Here is a 22706-nt window from a genome sequence, read left to right as displayed (position 1 = left end):
GGAGGAGGCAAGGGAGCGCCGCACCGCCACGTACGCGGCCACTCGCGCCCGTTCACTTGTACGGTTTAATTCCCCTTCAGGGGGCCGAGGACGGCGTCTGCCAGGGCGAGGGGCCAGGCGGGGGCCGCGCCTTCCCTCAGTCCCTCCCGGGGAAGGTGGGCTTTGCGGGGCGTTTGTGGCAGCCGGGCCCGGCCTGTAACAGCACTGCAGCCACCTGTAGGCTTCGGGCGGGCGGGGAAGCAGAGGGGGCCGGGGCGAGCCGCCGCCGGGGAGGGGAGGAGGGGTGAGCGAGCCGGGGCGGAGGGTGGCGGGAACCCGCCGCGACGCGACGTGTGCGGGGGCAGGAACGGGGCATCCGCTCGCTCGCTGAAGTTTCCCCGTCTCCGAAGCGTGCCTGGCGAGGCGTGGCACTGTGCGGGGCGGCTTGCGGGCATCCCCGCCCCGCTCCGCCGGCATCACATGGTGCGGGGGGGGAGGAGGAGGGAGCCGCCCCCAGCTCTCGCTTCTCGTACAGTTTCTTCCAGCCTCAGCACTCAACTCCGGTGAGGCTGGAGCGCAGCGCAGGGCTGGGCAGGGCGGGAGCCGGGCGGGCTCCGCCGCCTGCTGCCGGGGCGCCTCTCGGCAGCGGAGGCGGCGGGGAAGCGGCAAAAGTGCGCGGCGCCCCCGCTGCCTCCCTCCTTCTGATGCCCCTTCGCGCCTGCACGCCAGCCCGGCGGCCGCGGCTCCGGGAGGATGCGGCTCTTCCTCCTCGCCGCAACTTTCTGGGGATTGTGCCTGGCTCCAGGTAAGGGGCTTCGCACCGCTTCCCGGAGGCGCCTACGCCGAGCCCGGCGCTGACCGCAGGGAGGCTTCGTGCCCTCACAGCCCCTCGACGGAGCTGGCGCCGGCGCTCAGCGGGAACGGTGCAGCGGAGCCCGCCGTCCTGCCCGCGGCCCGGAGAGCTCCTTGCCACTGGCGAGGGCGCAGCCCGGTGTCCCCGGCGCTGGCCACCCGCGGGCGAGGCACGGTGCGCTCCGCAGGCAGCGCCCGGCACCGGACGCGGAGGATGCCGCCTGCTGACCACCGGCGCCGCGCACTCCTCTCCTGGGCTGGCGGGCAGCCCCTGCGGGAAACGGGCTCGGTCCCGCCGCGGCAGCGCTCCCTGCGGAGGGGAGGCGCGGGCTGGGGGGTCCTCGCTGCTCCCCGACGGGGCTCCGGGAGCTGCTGCGGTGCTCGGCGGAGGGCTGAGAGGAGAAGTCTCGTTTGCATGATAAAGGAGGGAGGTGAAGGATGCTCCGCAGCTGTAATTGTGCATGGCAAAATAGTAATTAAATCATTTGTAATTAATTAGTAGCTAAGTAAACCCGTCGGCACAGATAAGAGCCGCAGCGTATCTATTAGCCGGGTCGCTCTCTAGGGAGCGCGGATAGTTTTTATCCCGCAGCGCAGAGGGCAACCCCGGGGCCGGGCGGGCGAGGGGCAGCGGCTGGCGTGCCGGTGCCCGTGTGGTGCCGGTGCCCCGCCGCCTGCTGGCGGCAGCGTCCCCCGCGCCGCGGCGGGGAGGCCGGGCTAGAGCGGCGGCACCGCCGGAGTCCCCGCGGAAAGGAGCCCACTTCCTAAGCAGGTGCTGAGCACGTAAGGCATATCCTCAGCTGAGTGGGCGACACGTTTGTTTTACGTTATTGTTGTCAAAGTCGTACTTTTGCTGAGCTGCAGAGTAGTTAGGAGCAGCAAAATACGATGAGGGAAAGATAAGGACGATTTCTGTCACATGTTGATTGTGGTGTTTTGGTTTTTTTTTTTAATATTATTACTACTATTTTTCTGAGCAAAATCCTCTCTGTTCTAGGCTTGGGTTTGCAGATACAATGCTACCAGTGTGAGGAGTTCCAGCTAAATAATGACTGCTCTGCTCCAGAGTTCATTGTGAATTGTACAGTGAATGTTCAAGATATGTGTCAGAAAGAAGTAATGGAAAAAAGTTTTGGTAAGAAATTAATAATTATGCTTCTATTTATTTGTGTTGAGTGGCATTTATTTGTTTTGGCTTCACCCATTCACAGTCTTCAGCTACAGATGAATCTGGTGTTCCTACCTAAAGGGACCAGATTCAATTTCTTGGACTTCTGAGTGACTTTGCAACTCAATAAAGTTAATCATTTTCCTTTAAAACTGGTGTAAAGACTGAAGGATGCCAGCCAAATGTTGATAAAGCTGTTAATACACAGTCTTACGGGTCTCAGATTTAGTTTCCCTGCACTGGGAAATTAATAACAACAAGTTAGTTTAATCTCATTACAGTTAATTACATGGGCTTTTTCCCCAGGAGATGGAAGAGCATTAAATTAGTAATTCCCTCCTTTCTTTTATTTACTCTAGCAATTCATATACTCTGAAGGTTCATCTTGAGGGAAGGGAAGTGTAGTCATCTTTGCTTTCATCCATAAAAAAAAAGCATCAAGCAAAAGTGGGGGATAAAAAAACATTTTTGTGAGTTTGTGGGGGAGAGGAGGACACAAATGGACATATTTGCCATTCTCATTTTTCTAAGTCTAAGGTGGCTTTTCCCATACTGTAATTGAAATGAAAGTTAGCGTATCTGGAGATAAATGCTCAATTGGAAACTAGCTGGATTCTGTCTCTCATTTCTGTTGTCTTTTGAGCTGTGCTATGAATTACTTTTTTTTTTTTTTTTTTTTTTATTCAGCATCATGGACAGCATTTGAGATTTAGGGAGAACTGTCTTAGTTTTTAGACCACCATGTTGCTCTGTAGCTATCTATGTGAGTAGAAGACTACAGCTTTATTAGGGACTTCAGGGCTGGGTGGGGTGGCAAGGAAGTGGGGGGGGGGGGGAGCTGGAGTTCCTGCAGCATCCTGCTCTTGCTGCCGACAGCCGTTAAGGCACTAGGTGTTAAAAAGGGCAAGGTAGACGTAACTTGCTGGTGTGCCTCAGCGTAGATGTGGCCTCTGTACCAAGTGGTAGGCTTAGGAGCAGAGGGCAGGTTGGGACTTCAGAACCCTGATTGAAGGGGAAGCTGCTCTCTGGGATTGTGCATCTGCCTGGAGTTCGCTGATGTGAAGGACTGTTAACACTGTTAATATAAATCAAGCTGTAGTCTGTCCTTTCTCACCGAGTCCTTCAGTAACAGCAGGATCCCCCTCTACCTAGCAAATGTGTGCAGCCCCTTGAACACAAACACTGTTCCATCTTGAACACTAACACTGTTTCTTTGTGTTAGGAAACTATTCATTAATATTTTCAAGGTGCTTATCAATTGGCCAGGTCCATTTGTGCTGGTGGATTCAGATCACTACAGTAGTAGGAGTCATAGAAAAGTAGTAAGAATTGGTGTTACCTGTCAACAGCAGCTGAACTGCTGGCACTTTGTTTCATCCTGGGTAACACCAGCCACAGTGACAGTATTTCTGTAAAATATTTAAAGCTCTCCAGTGTAGAGAAAAAAAGCTGTACATTTAAAGGAAGATCAGTCTCTTTCAAGCTATACGTTATTTGAATATTTTATTTCAAGTTTACGTGGAAAGGGTGGTGGGGATGGGAGAGAGTTAGGGCTTGCAAGGTACTTTTAAAGTCCGAGTATCTCTAAATGAATGAAGGCTTTGCGATTGCACACCACAGCTTCTATAATACTTTGAATATCTTTGAATGGATGCTATGATGATTTGAAGGGCTGTAAACATGGTATGTAGACATGGACAGAAAAGTCAATTCTCACTTAATTCTTAACAGGTGTTTGGTATTTGGTTTTTTTGATTTAGGGTTTTTTTTGGGGTTTTTTTTAAGTACCTTCCCTGGTTCCTTCATGTTTTCATTTCAGTACAATCTCAGACTGTATCAGCCTTCCAGAAACATATCTGTAATCTTCTCTTCAGGTGAATGTTAGAGAAGTGTTTTCAGTCAAGTAAACCCCTCACAGATTAAAGTGCAAGTCTTCCGGATCAGTGGGCTTGCACGTGTGCATACACACACCTGCGGATGTGTTAAGAGGCAGCCACTTGGGTGCTGCCTGGGTAGGATGGGGCAGGCAGCCATGCATCTTCTCGCAGACGGGCAGGCAAGGTTGCAGTCTGGCCAGTGTGACTGTGCCTCATTGAAAAATGCAAACTGGAACTGTTTTAATGGATTTTAGAAATACATTGATGCATAACTTGTCTGGGCTCCTGTGAAGAAATTGGTTTGCAATATAGTAAATAAGGAGCTCTTAAAAGAAACTTCTGGGTGTTTTTTCTTTTTTTTTCCTGTAGAATTTTATATTGTCTCTGAGCAGATCCTTGGATTTCTCCCTTTAGGAGGTAAATAGCATGCTGTGCATAGCAGGTACCACTGTTCTATTTTATTTAATTTACTTCTATAAATGTGGTTCTTATTCATTTTAAGCTTAGAGATTGTAAATTTCAGCTAGTGAATAAATTTAAATTTTTAACCCAACTATTTCAAATTAAGTGAAATTTACATTGCAAGCTTGGTTTCTCTGTTATCCTCAGTCAATTCTAGAGAGGATTGGTTGTAAAACAGAGACGATTCAGTTCATCATCCTTTATTGTTTTTTTTCCTAATTGATATTTAAATGTCTGTAATATAAATGCCTTATTCTCCCAAGTTTTATTTAATAATTCATTCTACTTCTACCAGCATATTTCATAACTTGATTCTTTTGGTTGTTGCTTATCACCGAAAGCTGAAATGTTTCAAATATTGATTTTAATTTATAATAGACTTGAGTTTGAATTTTTTTAACCCAGAATATGAAAGATGTGAATTTGCATTTATTTGACAGCGTAGTCTCATAATTAAGAGTTTTTCCTCTTGACTAGATACAGTCAAGGAGTATAATTTAATTTGTATAGACTAACCCATTTTTGTCCTTAATAAAATATAGCTGTGTCAGTGAGCAAAATGTTACAAGTTCTGCTAAACCTTATTTAAAAGTTAAATGCAATATTTTGAGATAAAGTTCATGGTCTGAATCAGTAACCTATTGATGTAGTCACCCTTCCTTTGCAGTACGCATTAATCTGTGTGTTTTGCTATCAAGGGGGTCACTGACACATTCTGTGGTGTGCCTACAATATAGTCCACAGCGTGTAGCCAGTGACTTTTTTTTTCCTTCTTACGTATATGTTAGTGTTCACTGAGTTGTGCAGTGACGGCTCTAGGCTGAGCTTCGTTTCTGTATTAAGCTTTCTATAAACAAGGCAGTGGAGATCTACAACTGTGCAGTTTTTTTCATTTATATTGTAAATAGTTCCTTATGCCTGATCATAGTTAAACAGACCACTCCAGTTCCTATAAAATTAGCGTTAGTGCTTTAAATGTCACTGTGCTCTTTCAGAACATTATCTCTATTTCTGGAGAACCAATCTTTGGAAGTACTTTTTGGCTTCAGGTGAGAAATAACAGTAGCATGTTCCTAACCCAGAGCTTAGAAAGTGGCTGTTACTGTGACAGCGTCTGATGTGACTAGCTAAGAATGCAGGTCTTAGTCACTAATGTTTTGGATTAGATTGGCAGGCATGTTATCCCAGCTGTTTGTAGTATCAGGTAGAAATTAGCTCCATTTCACAACTTAAAATGAATTGAGCAGTACGTCAGCATGTATCTGATTAAGTGATTATGTGGAACTAGTATAATTCTGCCTCCCCTGCAAACATGCACTTTGTTATGGCAGTTTATACTGCAGTTGCACTTTGGGGATCTGTCAGTGCACAGAATTGGAGGCTTTGTGAAGTAAATGACAAAATATTTTTCTCACTTAAAGCAGAGTTGTACTTAAAAATTTTGCTAGAACAAGTTTTATGCAGTTTTGTTAACATTCCGTCCCAGTGGGAGATACAGAAATACAGGACAATATTTTGCCTGCAATGCAAAATCTTACAAACTAATTTATTAATTTAATCCTAAAAAAAAAAAATTAAAAAAATTTTAAAAATCAGTGCTTTCTTCCTTTGAGGGAAGAATGGTGGGTGTGGGAAGTGGCCCTGTAGACTACAGGAAGTAATTTTTGTTCCACAGAAATTAACATAAGTGATACTTTTCTAGTAGTGTGTAAATTAAATGTTTGACAAAGGATCAAAGTTCTTGCTTATAATACTTCCACTTGCAGATATTTTGAGGAAATACCCATGGCAGATTGCCCTCTCCCACTTGCCTCTCTCCTTCCCATCCATGAACTTTTAACTTAGAAATGTTAGTGCTCCTTAATTTTTATAATATACATAGGAACAAAGAAATCCCACAGTATATTGGGATCAGATGAAACTTCTTGATGATATGTATATAACGTATATATGATTTTATACCTATATCATAGAAAACATACTGATAATGAAGCTTACCTTTTATTGAAGGCAAGAGCTGTCTGAGCGTTAAGGCTGATCTAAAACCTACTTAAGGCAAAACGAAACTTGCAATGTGAATAGATCAGAAAGGAATACACCAGGAAGGATGAGACAATCAGCCCAGAAAGGCAGCCAGTGTAAATTTCTCAGAACTCTCTGTAAGTAAACCTTCCCATGTGTATGTTTTGAACAATATACCATATGCCCTAATGCAGTTGTGAACGTACTTTCATAAACTTTTACTATTGCAAGGAAAAAAAAAAAAAGATCCACAGTGGCAAAACATTAAAATGTCTGTCTATATAAAACTCTGATTGTTTATGAATTTTCCTTTGCAAGCGAATTGGGAAACAGCCTCATTATTTCTATTAACCTGCATTAAGAAACTTCTCTTATTTGTTTGGTTTACAATAGTCCTTTTAATGAATTTACATAGGATATAATAATGCAGTGTAATTAAAGCAATTGCTGTAATTGTGTGCTTAAAAGCAGTGCATGGGAACATCATGAAAAAGATCATCATCTCACTGTTGAACTTTATTCAATTATTGAATATGAATTTATTATTTATTGCATTTAATTTATTTATTTAAGTCTTCTCAGTATTGGTTTCCCAATCATTTGTTTTATCAGGCAGAGGAAAATTTGTCTAAATTGTGTGATGAGTTGGCCTATGGTAAATTCTTTACCCATGATTATTATTTTTTTTATATCTTACTGTGTTGCTGCCATGATTAAGCTGTTTTGTGTTCAGGATTACAGAAGCACATACTTTTTTCTGTTTTCATGTATAGTACTTCCATTAGTACTAATACTAATTGTATACTCGTATCAAGGGGAGATTATACTCTGGTGTCTGTTTATTGACAAAGTGATTAAAACAGCAAACAAAGTTTAATGTCTTCATAATCACTGTAGGCATTAAAGTTTTATAGGTAATAGCTGCATCCCCAGTATCCCTTTAGAAACAGTAAGAAACAACCACTGAGCTGGTGGTGGATTTTTTATTTATTTATTTATTTATTTATGTTAGAATCATAACAATGGTTCGGGTTGGAGGGGACCTTAAAGATCACCTAGTTCTAACCCTCCTGCCATGGGCAGGGACACCTCCCACTAGACCAGGCTGCTCAAAGCCCCATCCAGCCTGGTCGTCTTCTACACTGTCTCTTTTGGTCAAAGCATATCAACATAACTCAAAAGAAGTTTTTGTGGGGTTTTTTTTAATCAAAGAAAAGTATAATATAATAAATCTTTACTGACAATTAATAAAGAAAAACTTGGCATGTGACAGTTGTTACCTATAGCAATTTGTCTGGTGCTACTTGGTGCCCAATGAAATGAAGACATTGTAACCAATATTGGAAACATGCAGTTATTTTTGATGCTGAATAGAGACTTGCAATATATGTTGTTAATTTGTACTATATCATAGAATCATAGAATGGTTCGGGTTGGAAGGGACGTTAAAGATCATCTAGTTCCAACCCCCCTGCCCTGGGCAGGGACACCTCCCACCAGACCAGGTTGCTCCAAGCCCCATCCAGCCTGGCCTTGAACACCTCCAGGGATGGGGCAGCCACAACTTCCGTAGGCAACCTGTGCCAGTGTCTCACCACCCCCACAGTAAAGAATTTCTTCCTGATATCCAATCTAAATCTACCCTCTTTTGGTTTGAAGCTGTTACTCCTCATCCTATCATCACACTCCCTGATCAAGAGTCCCTCCCCAGCTTTCCTGTAAGACCCCCTTAGTTACTCGAAGGCTGCTATAAGGTCTCCCTGGAGCCTTCTCTTCTCCAGGCTGAACAGCCCCAACTCTCTCAGCCTGTCCTCATAGCATAGGTGCTCCAGCTCTCTGATCATCTTAGTGGCCCTCTGCTGGACCCATTCCAACAGGTCCGTGTCCTTCTTGTGCTGAGGACTCCAGAACTGGATGCAGTACTCCAGGTGGGGTCTCACCAGAGTGGAGTAGAGGGGGAGAGTCCCCTCCCTTGCCCTGCTGGCCACACTTCTTTTGATACAGCCCAGGATGCGCTTGGCTTTCTGGGCTGCAAGCGCACATAGCTGGCTCATGTTGAGCTTCTCATCCACCAGCACCCGCAAGTCCTTCTCCTCAGGCCTGCTCTCAAGCCATTCTCCACCCAACCTGTATTTGTGCCTGGGATTGCCATGACACAGGTGCAGGACCTTGCACTTAGCCTTGTTGAACTTCAGGAGGTTTGCATGGGTCCACCTCTCAAGCCTGTCAAAGTCCCTCTGGATGGCATCCCTTCCCTCCAGCATGTCAACCGCGCCACACAAGGTGGTGTCATCAGCAAACTTGCTGAGGCTGTACTCAGTCCCACTGTCCATGTCGCCAGCAAAGATGTTAAACAGCACTGGTCCCAGTACTGACCCCTGAGGAACGCCGCTCGTCACTGGTTTCCACATGAACATTGAGCCATTGACCGCAACCCTTTGAGTGCGGCCATCTAGCCAGTTCCTTATCCACTGCGTGGTCCATCTATCAAATCCATGCCTTTCCAATTTAGAGACCAGGATGTCATGCAGGATGCTTTGCATAAGTCCAGGTAGATCACTGAATATGAATATATAATATATACTCATATAATATGAATAAGGTATATGCTGAAAGCTTGGAGCTGTGGATGTATTACCGTTCAGAAACACTTTTTCAGATGCCAAAGCTGTTTTCTTACTAGTAAATTCCTTCCAATCTTTGGGTTGCTCGGAAAACTTTCAGCCACATATGGGATGAACTGAACTACGTGCGTCAGCTAAGGAGAAATCGCAGGCAGTATTTAGTAGATTGCTATTCTGTCTGCCTTTTAATATCGAAAAGCAACAGTGGAGTTAACAGTTCAAGCAGTTTATGACTTGAAAGTCAGGACAAAGATCCAAGAGCAGAAGTGATGAAGGGCTTTATTATTTTAAGGAATTTTGTGGTATCTGGTTCAGTGAATTTCATTTTTCACAGGACATGGACAATAGCTTTTTATGTTATTTTATTTCTCATACTTGTATGAAAGATATACAGATGAATTTTGTGAGAATACAGTGCCCACAGCCTCGGGTCTCTTAAACCTCTTTTAAGCATTTCCTCTCGCTTTTCACATACAAATGAGCCTGTGCTTCCAAAAAGTTCTTGTCATCTGACCTTGTCATTTGCCTTAGTTCCCAGTGACCTTATCAAAACATTGGTAAGCATGTTTTAATTAATCCAAACTGTTTTCATTTCCACTTTTCATTTGTAGACTGTATATTTTTTTTTAGAAAACTTGATGCAACCTATTTTTCCAAATTATCAATGAGTCTCTGAACGGGGAAAAAGTAAAATAAAAACCAGGCAAATCCTACTCTGAAGTTGAACAGGCTGTAAAACTGTAAGCATGAAAATAGCTAATGATACAAAAGCTGAACGGATTTCAAAGGTACTGGCATGCAAGTGCAAACGTGAGCCCTTCCATTGAAATTTGTAAGAACATTAATTAGTAAGATGCAACAAGACTATTCACGTGTAAAATTATTTATGGGGCTTACTACAAGAGTACAGCACTTTAACATTGGTAAAGGCATAAGGACTGCAGCTTCCCAGTTTGCTTCAACAGATAAGGATTGTCAAGAAAAATGCTAATACACGATTCTGAAAATTAAGTTCACCTCTCTTGCTGGAAGATAATGTATATTTTGATCTTGATATCCAAGGCTTTTACTTACCTTTGTATCAGGAAAGCATAGATATGGAAGGTTGTGAGCCAGCTTTGTTTGAAAGATTGTATGTTTTAGTGCTTGACTCTTAAGTCCATGTTAATGAGCAGAGAAATGAATATGAACAGTAGAAAACAAAAGAATCAGATCTGCAGGTGAAAGTTGAGCTTTGACTTCTGGTTTGTAGCCTTCTGTGGCATTAAAAAAATATTTGATAATATCACCATTAATAGCTGTACTTAACTTTCTCAGCCTATGCATTTTTAAGTAGTTTAATACCTTGTTTCTGCTTTGTGATACTGCGAGCAATGACAAAGACTTATTTGCGCCATTATTTACATTATTAACAATGCAGTTTTGATTCATATTTCCGGTACCAGAATTAGAAGGCATGACTTAGAGATACCATGGTAATCCAAACCCTTGTCCTTTGTCGGTCAACAATTGTCCAGTTTTCTTTGAAGGTGATTTAATTTCCACAAGATGCCATATCATTTAGGGTCAGAAGGAAAGTGAGGAGGCCTGTCTTTCATTGTCAGAAGCCCCTTATTAGTTTCTGCAAAAAAGTGCCACTTTTCAAAAGTGCCAAATGTATGTAGAAGTTGTGATGATATTGAGTAAGTTTTCATAGAAATTATGAAGAAAATATGCTAATTCAACCAGGTAGCGTTTGGTGGGGGGTATTTTATTTTGGTTTTGTCTGGTTTTTTTTTTTTACAGAATGGTATATTCTGTAAGAGCCTAATGGCATGTATATGCTTTTATCTTGTCTACCAAATGCATCAAAGGGAGGGGAGCCGGATGAAATAGCTGCAGTCCTAAAACACAGGACTAAAAATCAGGAAGTCTGAGCTTTGCGATAGATTTCAAGTCACTTAATTTCAGTGCCTTTGTTTTTTCATCTGGAAAACACTGATTTTCTTACAGTAATAATACTTACGGTATTTAATTAGCTGTTTGTAAGTCAATTAGTAAATTTCATGATAAAAATTCTGGCAAGGTGCAAATTATTTAAACCAGTCATAAGCTCCAGAGAGAACGTTGAGAATACAAGGAGAGGAAGAGTTACTGTAAAATGAAACACAGAGGACATGGTTGGATATGGTTATACCTTACACTGGCTTAAACTGTTACTTTAACAGTGCATTTACAATCATAGATGACAGGATTTGTGTTGGGGAACCTTAATTCATATTTTAAACCACTGAAAACTTGATCTGTCTGGGGAAGCACGCTATCAGAAGAATGATTGCTTTTTCAACATTCAATCACCTTCTAACATATTCAGAACCTTATTAGATAAAATATTTATAATCACTTTCTCTAGAAAACAGAGAGCGAATCACAATAGGACCTTTTGCAGTCTGTCACTGTATGATGTATGTGAACAGGTACCAGCTAAGGAATAGACAATTATCATACCAAAACCACTGAAGGCATAAAAAGATGGGCATAAAAACTAATATGAAAACTAAAAAACTAAAAAGAAGGAAAACTTGCAGATTCACCAAGACCAGAAAATTGAAAGTTTCAGTGAAATAAGGTAATTGGAACTATTCAGAGTACTAAAACAACAGAGCAGTATCAGTTCATGCACATAGTCCTCATACTTGTCTTTATGAACAACATTAAGAGAATACCCAAACCACATCACATACAAATCATGAAAGCATGCTAATGCTAGAGCTGGGACAACTGTTGGAGGCTTCACGTGGGTTGTGTGTGCCACAAAACGAATGGTCCACTGTTTGCTCATTTTCTGCTTTTTGCTTGGAGGAGATGGGCAAGATTAAGCACCAAATCAAAGAGTTGAGTGGAGAAATGCTGCGAAGTCTTAATGGCACACCTCAAAACTTGCCTTGATCTGCCTGCTAACCTTCTGGGTTGTGTTAAGTTGTGTCTCAGTGTATATCCCCAACTCCTGGGCCAATCTCGAGAAGACAGTTTTGTGACTGCTCAAGGATGCCTTGTTCCTGGACCCTAGCTGGGCACAGACTGTTTTCTAATGCTCTGAAAGATTCGGTACAGAAGATTTTGCGAAAGCAGTATTTGTGGAATGAGTTGCAGAAGAGAAATCTGACTTTATGTATGCCTACGAAATTGTATATGTACAAAACACTGTAGCAAAATATTTTTTTAAAAATGAGGAGTGTCAGTCATTGCCCATGAGATAGAGCATTTGGCTTGGAAAAGTTAGTGTTAGTCAAAGCGACATCATCTACTTGACGGGAGTCAAACTTTTAAGAGTTTCATGGCCATGAGGCCATAGACTGTTCTGTGGTGAAGCAGAGGGCTGCAGTTTCCCGCTGAGGTGTGCTCTTGCAGAAAGTAGTTTCAGAGTAGTTGGGTCATAGAGTGGGAAGGTGACTGTCTTTTTTAGAAATTAGGTCACTGATCTCAAAGGCGATATCCTAGTTGCCTATTTCAGCTTCAGAGACTCTCTGTGTACTTTGCTGAAGGACAGGCTTGAGAGTAGAGGTGCTAACGAAAGCTACATACTATTAGGATTATGGTTGGAGAGTCATGCTTACACTTGCTCTTTTTTTGTCTGTACCTGCTGTAACAGAAGAGTCAGAGGTGCCTAATAAGATCCTTTTTGAGCAGTAAGAGGAAAAGCTTGGATCTTCTGGTGCCTTCTGCATACACACAGTGTAAAAAGTAGGTGTGATGTCACCTTTTTTGGTTGTCCTAGTAACAAGTTAAGCTGTTATTCAAGAGAGTGTGTACTGAGCTCTGCAGACAGGGTAGGTGGAAGAACTCTCACTTTTGGATTTGAATAAATTGTAGCATGAATTATTTGATGCTACCAAGACTGAATGCATCTGCATGTGGCCAAAACAGAGTGCCAGGGTGTGGATGCACAAGACTGCGGCTAAGCAGGGGGTTGAGCTGACGGGGGGGCACATGTGAATAGAATGGATGTAGGTGAGCAAATCAGTATTACACGCAGGAGCTATAGAAAAGCCGTGAGATTTACAACATCATTTCATTGCATGGAATAAGGCAGAAATCCTGCAGAAACAGTAGCTTGGGCCTTGACACTATCTAAATGTGTGATCACATATGGGGCGGAGAGAGGTGTAACAAAGGGAAAGTTATTCAGTCTAGGAGTAAATTTTTGTAAACTTTCAATACCTGATTTAAGTCCAAACCTTTTTTTTTTTTTTAAGAAAAAAGAAAAAGTAGTTGGTGTACATGGAAGGAGAGGGTGTGGGATATTACTGCGTTATCACACAGATATTCTAGCCTTGTGTACTCCCCTCTCTTCAAGAACTTGTACTTGAACTACATCCTCAGCGAACCCCACAAACCTCAAAGCCAAAATGAAGGAAAATCAACTGGTCAGTAGTAGGTACTTCATAGTAAAACATCATTATAGTGCCTGTGCATACGCACAACCCACACTGCTGTTGGGGGGCTGCTAATCCATGAAAAAAGATTATTTGGTACTCATCCATCAAGAGATTAGGCAGTAAATATACTAATTGAGCACTAGTATAAGCTGTTGAGGGTAGGTAGCTGGGAATGATGCCATCCCAGTAAAAGCAGAGTGTAGTCCCCTTGCCTAGCCAGCAACTAGGAAGAGTCTGAGGTAGAAGAAAAGCCCCCAGAAAAGTTCGCAATTGTATTTCTAGGTGATGTGTTAATGAATGTATCAAGCTGATTGCTCAAGCAAGAATATCCGGTCATTAGCAGTTATGTCTGTGGTATGAGTCTTATGAGGCAGATAACCACTTTGAAGAACTGTCAGCAGTTCAGCCTGCTGGTGGCAAATGATTTGGGAAGATCTCAGAAACAGTTTCAGAACTGGCTCAACAGAACCATAAACCACTGCACAAGAGGAGTCTGAGGAAAAATCTCTAGAGATAAGCCCAAAAGGATGCAGCTGTCCCATCTGAACTCAGTGGGTGAACTGCAGTAACTGGGGTACGTTAACCTGTTTGCTGGAGCAACGAGAGTAGTGACCCTGGCATCATACCATGGAAGTCAGTTGTAATGATTTGTTTCCTACCACAATTAAGTTGGACTCACAATATGATAGGAAGAAGGTTTAAGAGTATTTATCCTGCCTTTCTTTACTTCATACTGTTTAAAGTGTCATTGCTTTTTCACACTCATGGTAAAAAAAAAAGTGGAAATCACAGCTGAAGTGTTTTAAAAATGCCACTCCTGTAGTGCTAACATTCTCTCTTTTTTTCCCGTCAATCTTCTATGCCTCTTTTCATTGTATCTTGCTATAAAGATACTCCGAGAAAAAAGCAGAGCCTTTCTGTGCTGATCACGTTTAGTTCATCCCTGATGCTTCGTAAAAAGCACAGTTAGTGTAGGATAGCAGCTGATTAGTGAGCTCAAAATAATCTATTAGTACTTAAAGAAAAAAAACTTGGATGTGAAGGGCATGTCTTCAGCCAAGTAGCTATTGAAAACTTCATGGAAGTGCTGACTTTTTTAATTATGTAAAGAATCTTGTTACAATTCAGATTTCTAGAGCTGGGAATGGGAATAAACAATCATTTGGGAGTGGAATTTCCTATTGTAAGACATATTTACAGAAAAGCCACAGGAGAAGCATTACAATAAGGTTTTACTACTAGCTAGATTATTCTCTCTGTTTAGGCATGAACACGGTCCATCTGTGTGTGAAACTTTGAGTTGTAAAATTTCAGTTTGTGGAGGAATGCTGTGCTTTGACTTCAAAAGGAGCTCGGGATTATTCTGTGGAATTTATGCTGGAGAACAGAACTGTTCTAGAACACACAGAGTTAAGCTGCAGGACTTTGATTTTTTTTGCAGAAGAGGTGTCCTGGAATTGCCTGGTGAAAATCATGCCTCAGAGGGCATTATCTGATTGTTCACAGCACTGAACAATTCTAGTCTCCTAGTCTATAGGAAAACTGCAAAGTATATGATATTTCAGGGACCTAACTAATAAATCACTTACTAGTTCAAAATGTGAACAGGGCTTTGCAGGAATCCTGTGAAAAGGAAATGGCAGGAAGAGAGTGATCTATAAAACAACAGTAATAGGAAATCTGCCAACGTCAAAAGCTTTTTAGAGGCTTCGTCTTTGAGGGGCAAGTCGAGATTCACCGCTCTTCATAGGGAAGACTGAGGAATGGCTGCATTTGATGGGTGGCTGTAGCCGCAGGGAAGGAATCTGTGATGAGGAGATGCGGGATTAGAGATGGGAAAACAATCACTGTGCCTACTTTCACTGAATACAGGATTCTTTTTTTGAGAGGGAAGGGGAAGGAAAAAAGTTAATTGTAGCTATGGGAAGGGTCATGTTTGCCTCGGCTCTTGGAAGGCTGCAGGAGGAACATGGACAAAGCACCAGGACTTTGTGGGAAACATAGTTGAGGCTTCAGTATTGTAAGCCGATCAGTGGCAGCACAGTTGAGGCTCCTTGACAGCAGTGGTTTGTCAATAGAGACAGAGCGCTCTTCTTTTTGCAAACTGTAGTAATAAAGATTCTGCCTCTTGATCTGTGTGCCTTTGCTGTTACAGCTAGAACAGCCTGTAGCTCCTCTTCCTTCTTGAAAAAAGGCTCTACCTGCTGTTTTGATTGATTGAAGCTCACTGGAGGCAGAGGAAGATTTAACACTGACTTGGGGGCTTCTCTTCATAAATTTAACTAGACAGATAGCCTTAAAACACGTTTCAGAGTTTAGATTTGCAGAGGGAGAACACAAAACAGGGAAACCCCTGCATTGTTGGGATGGCAGTGATGTGGTGACAGTATAAAAGAATTGCTTTAATTAAAACTCTCTGAAGACACGAAATCTTTTCTGAGCATAACCCAAACAAACAGTCTGTTGCTGCTCTACACAGCACATAGTAGCACAGTGGCAGTCGCTCCTGCAGGGATATCTGCTGGACTGTGTAGGTGCAGCAGTGCTTATTTCTGAAGTCCCCAGGGACTGAACAAGTATCTGCAGGTGCTGTAAATTCAGTAGCTACAGGTAATATTCTTGCTTCACCCCCTCCAAAAAAGTCTTGATTTAAAAACATTCTGGGACCATGCTACAGGATGCAGAGGCACCCTTCTCCAAGGGCGTCCTGTTCCCGAGCTCTTCAGAAGAAAAAGAAACTTTTGAGAATCCCATATTCAAAAGGAATAGTGATTTTATTATCCTTAGAAATATTTACCTCTTTTTGTAACTGCATGGCAATACAAGCGAACCACCATTATCTATTTATGTCTATGTTTTCCCAACACATAATTTCTACTGTATCACTTGCGGGAAAATTTTAGAGTAATGAAAAGTGGAACTGCCACAGCCATTTCCCACTGTGACAGGGGAAAATGCAACTATGTATTTTAAAGCCTTTATAAACCATTTTAAAATAACAGCTATGTGTATCAGAATGTACTTTTTCCAGATAAAAACAATTTGAGAAATTGTAACCTTAATTAGATTATTAATTAAAATTAGATTAAATTAAATTACATTAAAAAAGGAAGACTTTAAACTCAGAAAAGCCATTTCTGTACAAATGGAAATTCTTGTTCTTGAGGGTATTAAGCTTCAAAGACGGCAAGAACTGAGATTACCTGGAACAGTACTTCTAGTTTTTCTTTAAAAAATAAAAGGGGGGAGAGCCTAAAGTTTTGCTGATAGTCATTCTCCTTTTACTCTTGGTTACTTGTCTCTATGTGGCAATGAACAAGAAAAGGAAAAAAATGCTCAAAAGACAAATTAACAGCATAGAAAACTGTAATGACTTTGACACCTTAAACAATTCAGACACGTTCAGCAAGAGGAACAGAAGACGTTTTCAAATTAACTGCATTTCAGTTACAGCTATTCAAACAGCTTATTCCAAAAGATGAAGAATTCTGGAGATAAAATGCATCGTTTGATAAACATTATGTAAATCAAGTTTGTAATGTTTTTGGTTCCAACCAGAATCAAATAAAAGAAAATTCCAAACCAGAGTGATTCTCCTGCAGTGCAGAGCTGCTAGCTGTGTCACAGCTGAGGTGTCTTGGCTTCATCGCCAGCATTGCTTTGGAAACGTAAACTGGGTTTGCAACAGTTTGCAAGCATGAATTGTGTTGTAAAGCAAAACTGTGTTCATATCAAACTAAGTAACATTTGTTCTGTGTCACAGGAATCATGTATCGCAAATCCTGCGCGTCTTCGGCAGCGTGTCTGATAGCCTCTGCTGGGTACCAGTCCTTTTGCTCTCCAGGGAAGGTGAACTCTGTTTGTATCAGCTGCTGCAACACTCCACTCTGCAACGGACCCCGGCCGAAGAAGAGAGGGAATTCTGGTGTGGTGCCGAGGGCACACACGATAACCACCATTCTGCTCCTTAAATTGGCTCTTTTGTTTTTGTATTGCTAAACTTCAAGCAAGTTTTTTGCCCTGACACAGTTTGTTCTGTTTCTTCCTTTCTTCAAAGCCACTGCAATTATTTTCTGTTTGTTTCCAAATCCCTGTCAACAGCGAGGGAAGCTCAGTGGCTGTGGGGAGAGAGGGGCTGATATTTTTGGCAGCTAATGAATTCGGTTAGCAGATTGAATTTCCAGTGTGCACTTAAAAATCCCAGCAGCAGGATACAGAACTCCTGCTCTTTTTGCATAATTGGAAACAAATCCATCTGTGTTATTCCTTTTAAAATGCAGGCAATTCCTCCGTCATTTTAATTCCCATGTTTTTAAGTTCATTGCTAATCATTAACTTTGCCTTATGAAGTCATACTTGATGTTCACAAAGGCCGTTTTGTGCGTCTGGACTGGGCTCTGAGCTACTCTCTAGTGGCACGACTTCCAAGCTGGGTTCCAGTGGTTCAAGACCCCGTTTCTGTGGACTGCAGTCAGGCTTGGTCTCATTCTGAAAAGTACTTAAGGAAACTTTTTTATTGTCCCTTGTAGAAGAATTGCGCCTAGACGACATGAAGAGCAGTGGGCGTAGAGACCGGCTGCTCCTTGGTCTGGAGCTCAGGTTGGCTCTGAGAAACTTCTCCTTGTTGGCGTGCTCTATTGTCAGGCGGCAGCGGAGGACCTGCAGAAACACACTGCGGAACTGCTGAGAAGAGATGTTGTAGAGGAGGGGGTTCACCACCGAGCTGAGGTAGAAGAAGATGTCGGCGATGGGGAGAAGAGAGATGTACGCTCTGAAGTAGGGGACAGTCCAGTCCTGCTTTGGTTTAGCAGCAGCCATGATCCTTCTAACCTGGTTTGGCATCCAGCATATTGCCAGAGTTGCAACAATCAGTCCTGCGAACAGAGAGGGGAAGAAAGAAGTGTGCATACATGGGGGGAAAAGCCCATAAAATACTTAGTATCAGTTCTGCACTTAATTGTTAGGAAGTAGTACCAATTTCTCAATGTTTTGCTTGACAGCTTTTTCTGCCAGTAGCATTTTTTTGTTTGTTGTTTTTAATAACTGTTACAAGGTCACTGCAGCACATGCTCTGACAAAAGACTGCATAGTGCTTGGATAGTGTTTCTTGGTACCTATTGTCATTTATTAGTTTTCAAAGCATTCTTTCATTGAAATCTGTATCTTTGGAAAGAATGCGATTTTTTTTGTTGTTTGTGTTCTTACATTTCTTATGTCTTTCCCTTTACTTTGAAAAACAAACAAAATAAATAGAACCTATAGCCATATTAGATCAGGCAATACCCAGAAGAGATCAGATTCTTGTTTGTACCTTACAAAAAAAAATATGTATGCATAATAATATATTTCGTGTTATTTTTGGTAAATTTCCAGTTACAGAAGATATTTTTAAGTAAAATATGTATGGATCTTTTTATGGTAATTAAGATATGTTGGGCTTTCTTAAAAATCAAATTCCAGTGGAATTAAATTACGAATGTAAATGAGAAAAACCCAAGCCTAGTCATGAAAGTGTAAGCAGTTTCAGATTATAAATTATGCTTAAAAAGGTGGTATCTGACCATTTTGTATTTATATGTAAATATAAATACATGTTGCTGCATCACTAATGGCATTAAAAAGAGGGTGACTTAAGTGTTGGATGTCTGAAAATTCTGCCTCTGTGGACCGGTGTTCCCCAGGGCTGCAGCGGCGATGCTGTCATCAGAACGGCAGCCCTGAAGAAACACACGGGTGAAGTTGAGCAGACTCTGTTCCCGGGCAGGAGCTGCAGCCGGGGAAAGGCGCTCAAATCCTCACTGGCATCCGCTGCTTCTGGTGCACGTAAGCACAGGAAATCCAGGCATCTTGCATGAAATACCAGGTACACAAAATAATTCCTCTTGGTGTCCCCCCCACCAAGCGTTAGTTCTGAAACACAATACAGCCACCAGTTCATTGTTTCCACTTTGTTTTTCTCTTTGCAGGAAACGTGTCTCGTGTGAACACTTAAAGGGAGCAGAAGCTGCAGGTTGGCTTCCCTGCTGCAGAGGCACAAAACTGCAGAGAGTACCCTGAAGGTGCACAGTTTGCACTTCAGTAGACTTTTGTTGTTAATCTTCAACGTCTAGCCTCCTTTCTCAACAGAAGCACAGAAATGTTTTAATTCTTGTCTGTCTAGACTAAGTCAGATTGCCCGCATTGAACAGATCGCTGTAGGAAGGCACTTCTGAAATAGTGCACACTGATTTTTTCAAGCCAGGAAAATGATACTTCAGTGGTGGGAAGACGTGAATGTAATGGGGAAGGGGAGCAGAACAGAGGAAAAAGATTTTTTTATAACTTTGAAATTGCCAGAGCTTAAACAGGGTATGTCCGAGTGCTCTCCACCACCACCCTCAAGCAAAGGTATGAACTGTCTTTTATTTTTTCTTTTTTTTTAAGAAATTAGTTTTCCTAATGAAATCTATAATTACTTTAACAACTTTATGATGTCACTGAGATACTAAATAAAAGTTGTCTTTTTGATCATCTGCTTCTGTAATCACTTAATGTCACAATAATTTTGCTAGGATGGGGAAGTAGCGTATCTTCAATCTATAGCACTAGATGAAGGGCCCTGGAAGGCTGTTCTTAGGAGGCAGGTGATAAATGCAGTTACCTTTGCTCTTTTCTGTTCTTTATCCACCATAACTCTCCTCAGACAAAGTCTCTTTATCTCTTTATTCCCATTCCTACACAATCCCATGTCCCTTTGCTTGGCTGCCTTACGCTTCCCCTGCCTTCTTGCCTCGTTTTTCAGAAGCTGTTGTGTCTCTGTTATAAGCTGATCTCAATTTTGTATTAATCCTGCAAGTTTTCCAGCCTTCAGTGCTTTTTTCTCTTCTCTCAGCATAACAAAGGAGCTCTGAGCAGTGACTTATAAAGAGGCAGCGAAAGGATGGTACCGCTCTGTTGTGGCTTTTTGTCCCATGCAACTTAAACACAAAGCCCACAAACCCAGCTCTGCAGAATTCTCGTCAAAGTTGACCAGATGATCTCTTTCAAGGGAAGAGAAAACAAGCTCTATAGAGTAATTTTTTTGTTCTTCATTAGAAACAGGATACTTCATCGTGCTGATTAATAGTTTCCTAAATTATGAATGCTGCTGTGAAAAACTGCGAGCAAACAATGCGTGCATTCAGTTTTAAAGCTCAAATGCAGTGCTCTGAGATTTGTGATTTTTTGCTTGTATCTGAATTCTTTGCCATTGACCTTTCTTTTTTAGTTCAAACTGTGGAATGCTTAAGATTTCCCCTTATATTCTTCTGACACTTTTGTTCTGGGGAATTGAATATTTCGTTGCATGTACAGCGAGTGAAAAATGAGCTGCTTGTGCCCTTGCACAGTGCAGCGAGGACAGGCTTTTGCAGGACGGGAGGAGATGCCTGTAAAACTTTCGTGTTTTCCAGGGATGAGTAATTGTTCATTTTTACACTTGAAAAAAGTGCTTGTTGATTCAAAGGAGATGCACCATGTAAATAAACATGCTGACAAATTCACCATATTTTTTCCAACTGTTCACACTTGACATGGAGGTATGAAGTAAACTGAAGTGCATCAGAGGAGAAGCTTTATGTTCAGACCTTAGCATATTAAATATTTTGACTGAATCACTGCTGCCATCAATTTGAAGTGGTACACAGGCTGTAGAAGTTTGTATTGTACTGTAATGAGCAGAAGGTGCTTAAAGAACATTGTATCAGCTTGAATGTAAACTAAACTGCATCTTACATGGATACGGATCCGTTTTTCACTAGCGTTTGCATCCTAATAGGAATTAAACTCCTTCACGTTTCATCTCATATCTAACTTTCCCTTCCACTCCTCTTACTAAAGTGAAAAAAAATTAGTAGCTCCATTTTTTTTCCCATTTTCCTGACAACTGCGCTGAAGTGACACACTAGATGAGAGCAGAGATTTATCCTCCATGGAATAATGATGTTTATAAACAAAGCAATGCTGTGGACCAGTGACCTCCATCACTGGCACTTCAAATTTCTAACACGCATTTGAATTACTCGGTTTAATCATCAAAAGTGCATTAGACCATGCCAACAGAAGCCGGGAGCCCTTGTATTATCTAGTTGACTATGTGTAAGTGAATACATCTCAACCTTTAAGTAAGTGTTTGATTTTATAATTTATTTAACATTGATGTAGATATTTCAAGGTAAAAAAAAAAAAGGACATGAAAAGATCCTTGACTAAAACCCTTTTAAAAAGCTAAGCCGTAAGCCAGCCACAAAATAGTTTACCCAACACAGGAATTTCCACATTCAACTACTGTTTTAATTTGGAGAAAAACCCACCCCAAACCTCTTTAAAAATTAAGCATGCAAATTTAACAATGACTTAAATTTGGGAATTGTTATTGTAACTTCCCAAAAGTGGATCTTGCAGTATTAATTCTTAATATGTGACAAAGGATCATTTATGTAGTAAAATAAACCTAGCGTTTAAGTGCCAATAATATAAATATGCATTGCCGGCTCAGAATAGGAGTTTGGCAGTCATCTGTCCCTTAGCAATACTTTTTTATTACTCAGAACATTCCTCTGGGCCATAGGGGACTGAATTAAATTCATTATGAACTTTATTGGGAAGGATTTAAAATATGTGCAAATGTCTGGTAGAGTGGAGAGGGCTTCCATCTCCACCCTTCCAGAGTTTGCTTGTTCTTCTATTGAACAGATTATTGACTTTTTTCGCTGCACCTGAGCACTTCAATCTGTCTCATTTTATAGTCCAACATTTCCCCTCTATCCTGGCCACTGCCGGCTGTCCCACAAAACTTGGAATTGTCTACAAAATCATAACTGTCACTGGGAAATGCCAACAACAGGCTTTATTTGGCTGCCATAGCCCATTAACCGGGGTTGTTGCGGTGACCCCATGTACATGGGCCTTTGCCTGTGCCACTCAACCCTGACTGCCCTGGTGCGAGACGGTCTGCTGGGCTCTGCTGCTACTCTCATCGCAGTTAGCCTGAGCAGCGTTAAACTCAAACTTTGCTTTTCTCTGATTTAATTAATGGCACAAAGGCGGGTTCCCAACATCTGCTTGTAAACTGACATTTAAATGGCAATTGTCAGTGGCATATAAACATATGGTTACTGAGTTATGAGTCAAGTGCAAGCCGCGATGCAGTTGGTTCAGAGGGAGAGGGTTGTTAGTGCTCAGTTCACATTTGCATACTTGGCCCGACTATACCCAAAAGTATAACATGCCATCAATGCCCTGTGTCTTACTCACAAAGCCTCCCAACCACACATCAAGGGTATCT

At 41.8% G+C, this 22706-nt stretch overlaps 2 protein-coding genes across 4 annotated transcripts in view; one reads left to right on the top strand and one right to left on the bottom strand.

The window, feature by feature from the left end:
* The first annotated feature begins 414 nt into the window (after window positions 1–414).
* On the top strand, window positions 415–21220 carry LYPD1 (LY6/PLAUR domain containing 1). 3 transcript variants are annotated; one of them, XR_012588249.1, is made up of 5 exons: window positions 415–784; window positions 1829–1966; window positions 17166–19265; window positions 19369–19789; window positions 20274–21220. XR_012588249.1 is itself a non-coding variant. In XM_074594108.1 (3 exons), the coding sequence occupies exons 1-3, from the start codon at window positions 733–735 to the stop codon at window positions 17399–17401; spliced, it is 426 nt and encodes a 141-aa protein (XP_074450209.1). In that variant the 5' UTR covers window positions 415–732; the 3' UTR covers window positions 17402–19912. The 3 variants fall into 3 exon arrangements, 1 of the variants encoding a protein (XP_074450209.1); XR_012588248.1 differs by lacking the exon at window positions 20274–21220 and having other exon boundaries at window positions 19369–19912; XM_074594108.1 differs by lacking the exon at window positions 20274–21220 and having other exon boundaries at window positions 17166–19912.
* The window catches only part of GPR39 (G protein-coupled receptor 39), an 81600-nt gene continuing 76646 nt past the window's right edge, over window positions 17753–22706 (bottom strand). The window contains exon 2 of the mRNA XM_074593524.1: window positions 17753–18276. Coding sequence (XP_074449625.1) covers window positions 17753–18276 — 524 coding nt within the window. The remainder of the gene's footprint in view (window positions 18277–22706) is intronic.

This window comes from Larus michahellis, chromosome 7 (genome assembly GCF_964199755.1).
Source record: "Larus michahellis chromosome 7, bLarMic1.1, whole genome shotgun sequence".
NCBI classification, from domain to species: domain Eukaryota; kingdom Metazoa; phylum Chordata; class Aves; order Charadriiformes; family Laridae; genus Larus; species Larus michahellis.
The sequence above is the reverse complement of the archived record's forward strand: the minus strand, read 5'-3'. Positions and strand labels throughout refer to the sequence as shown.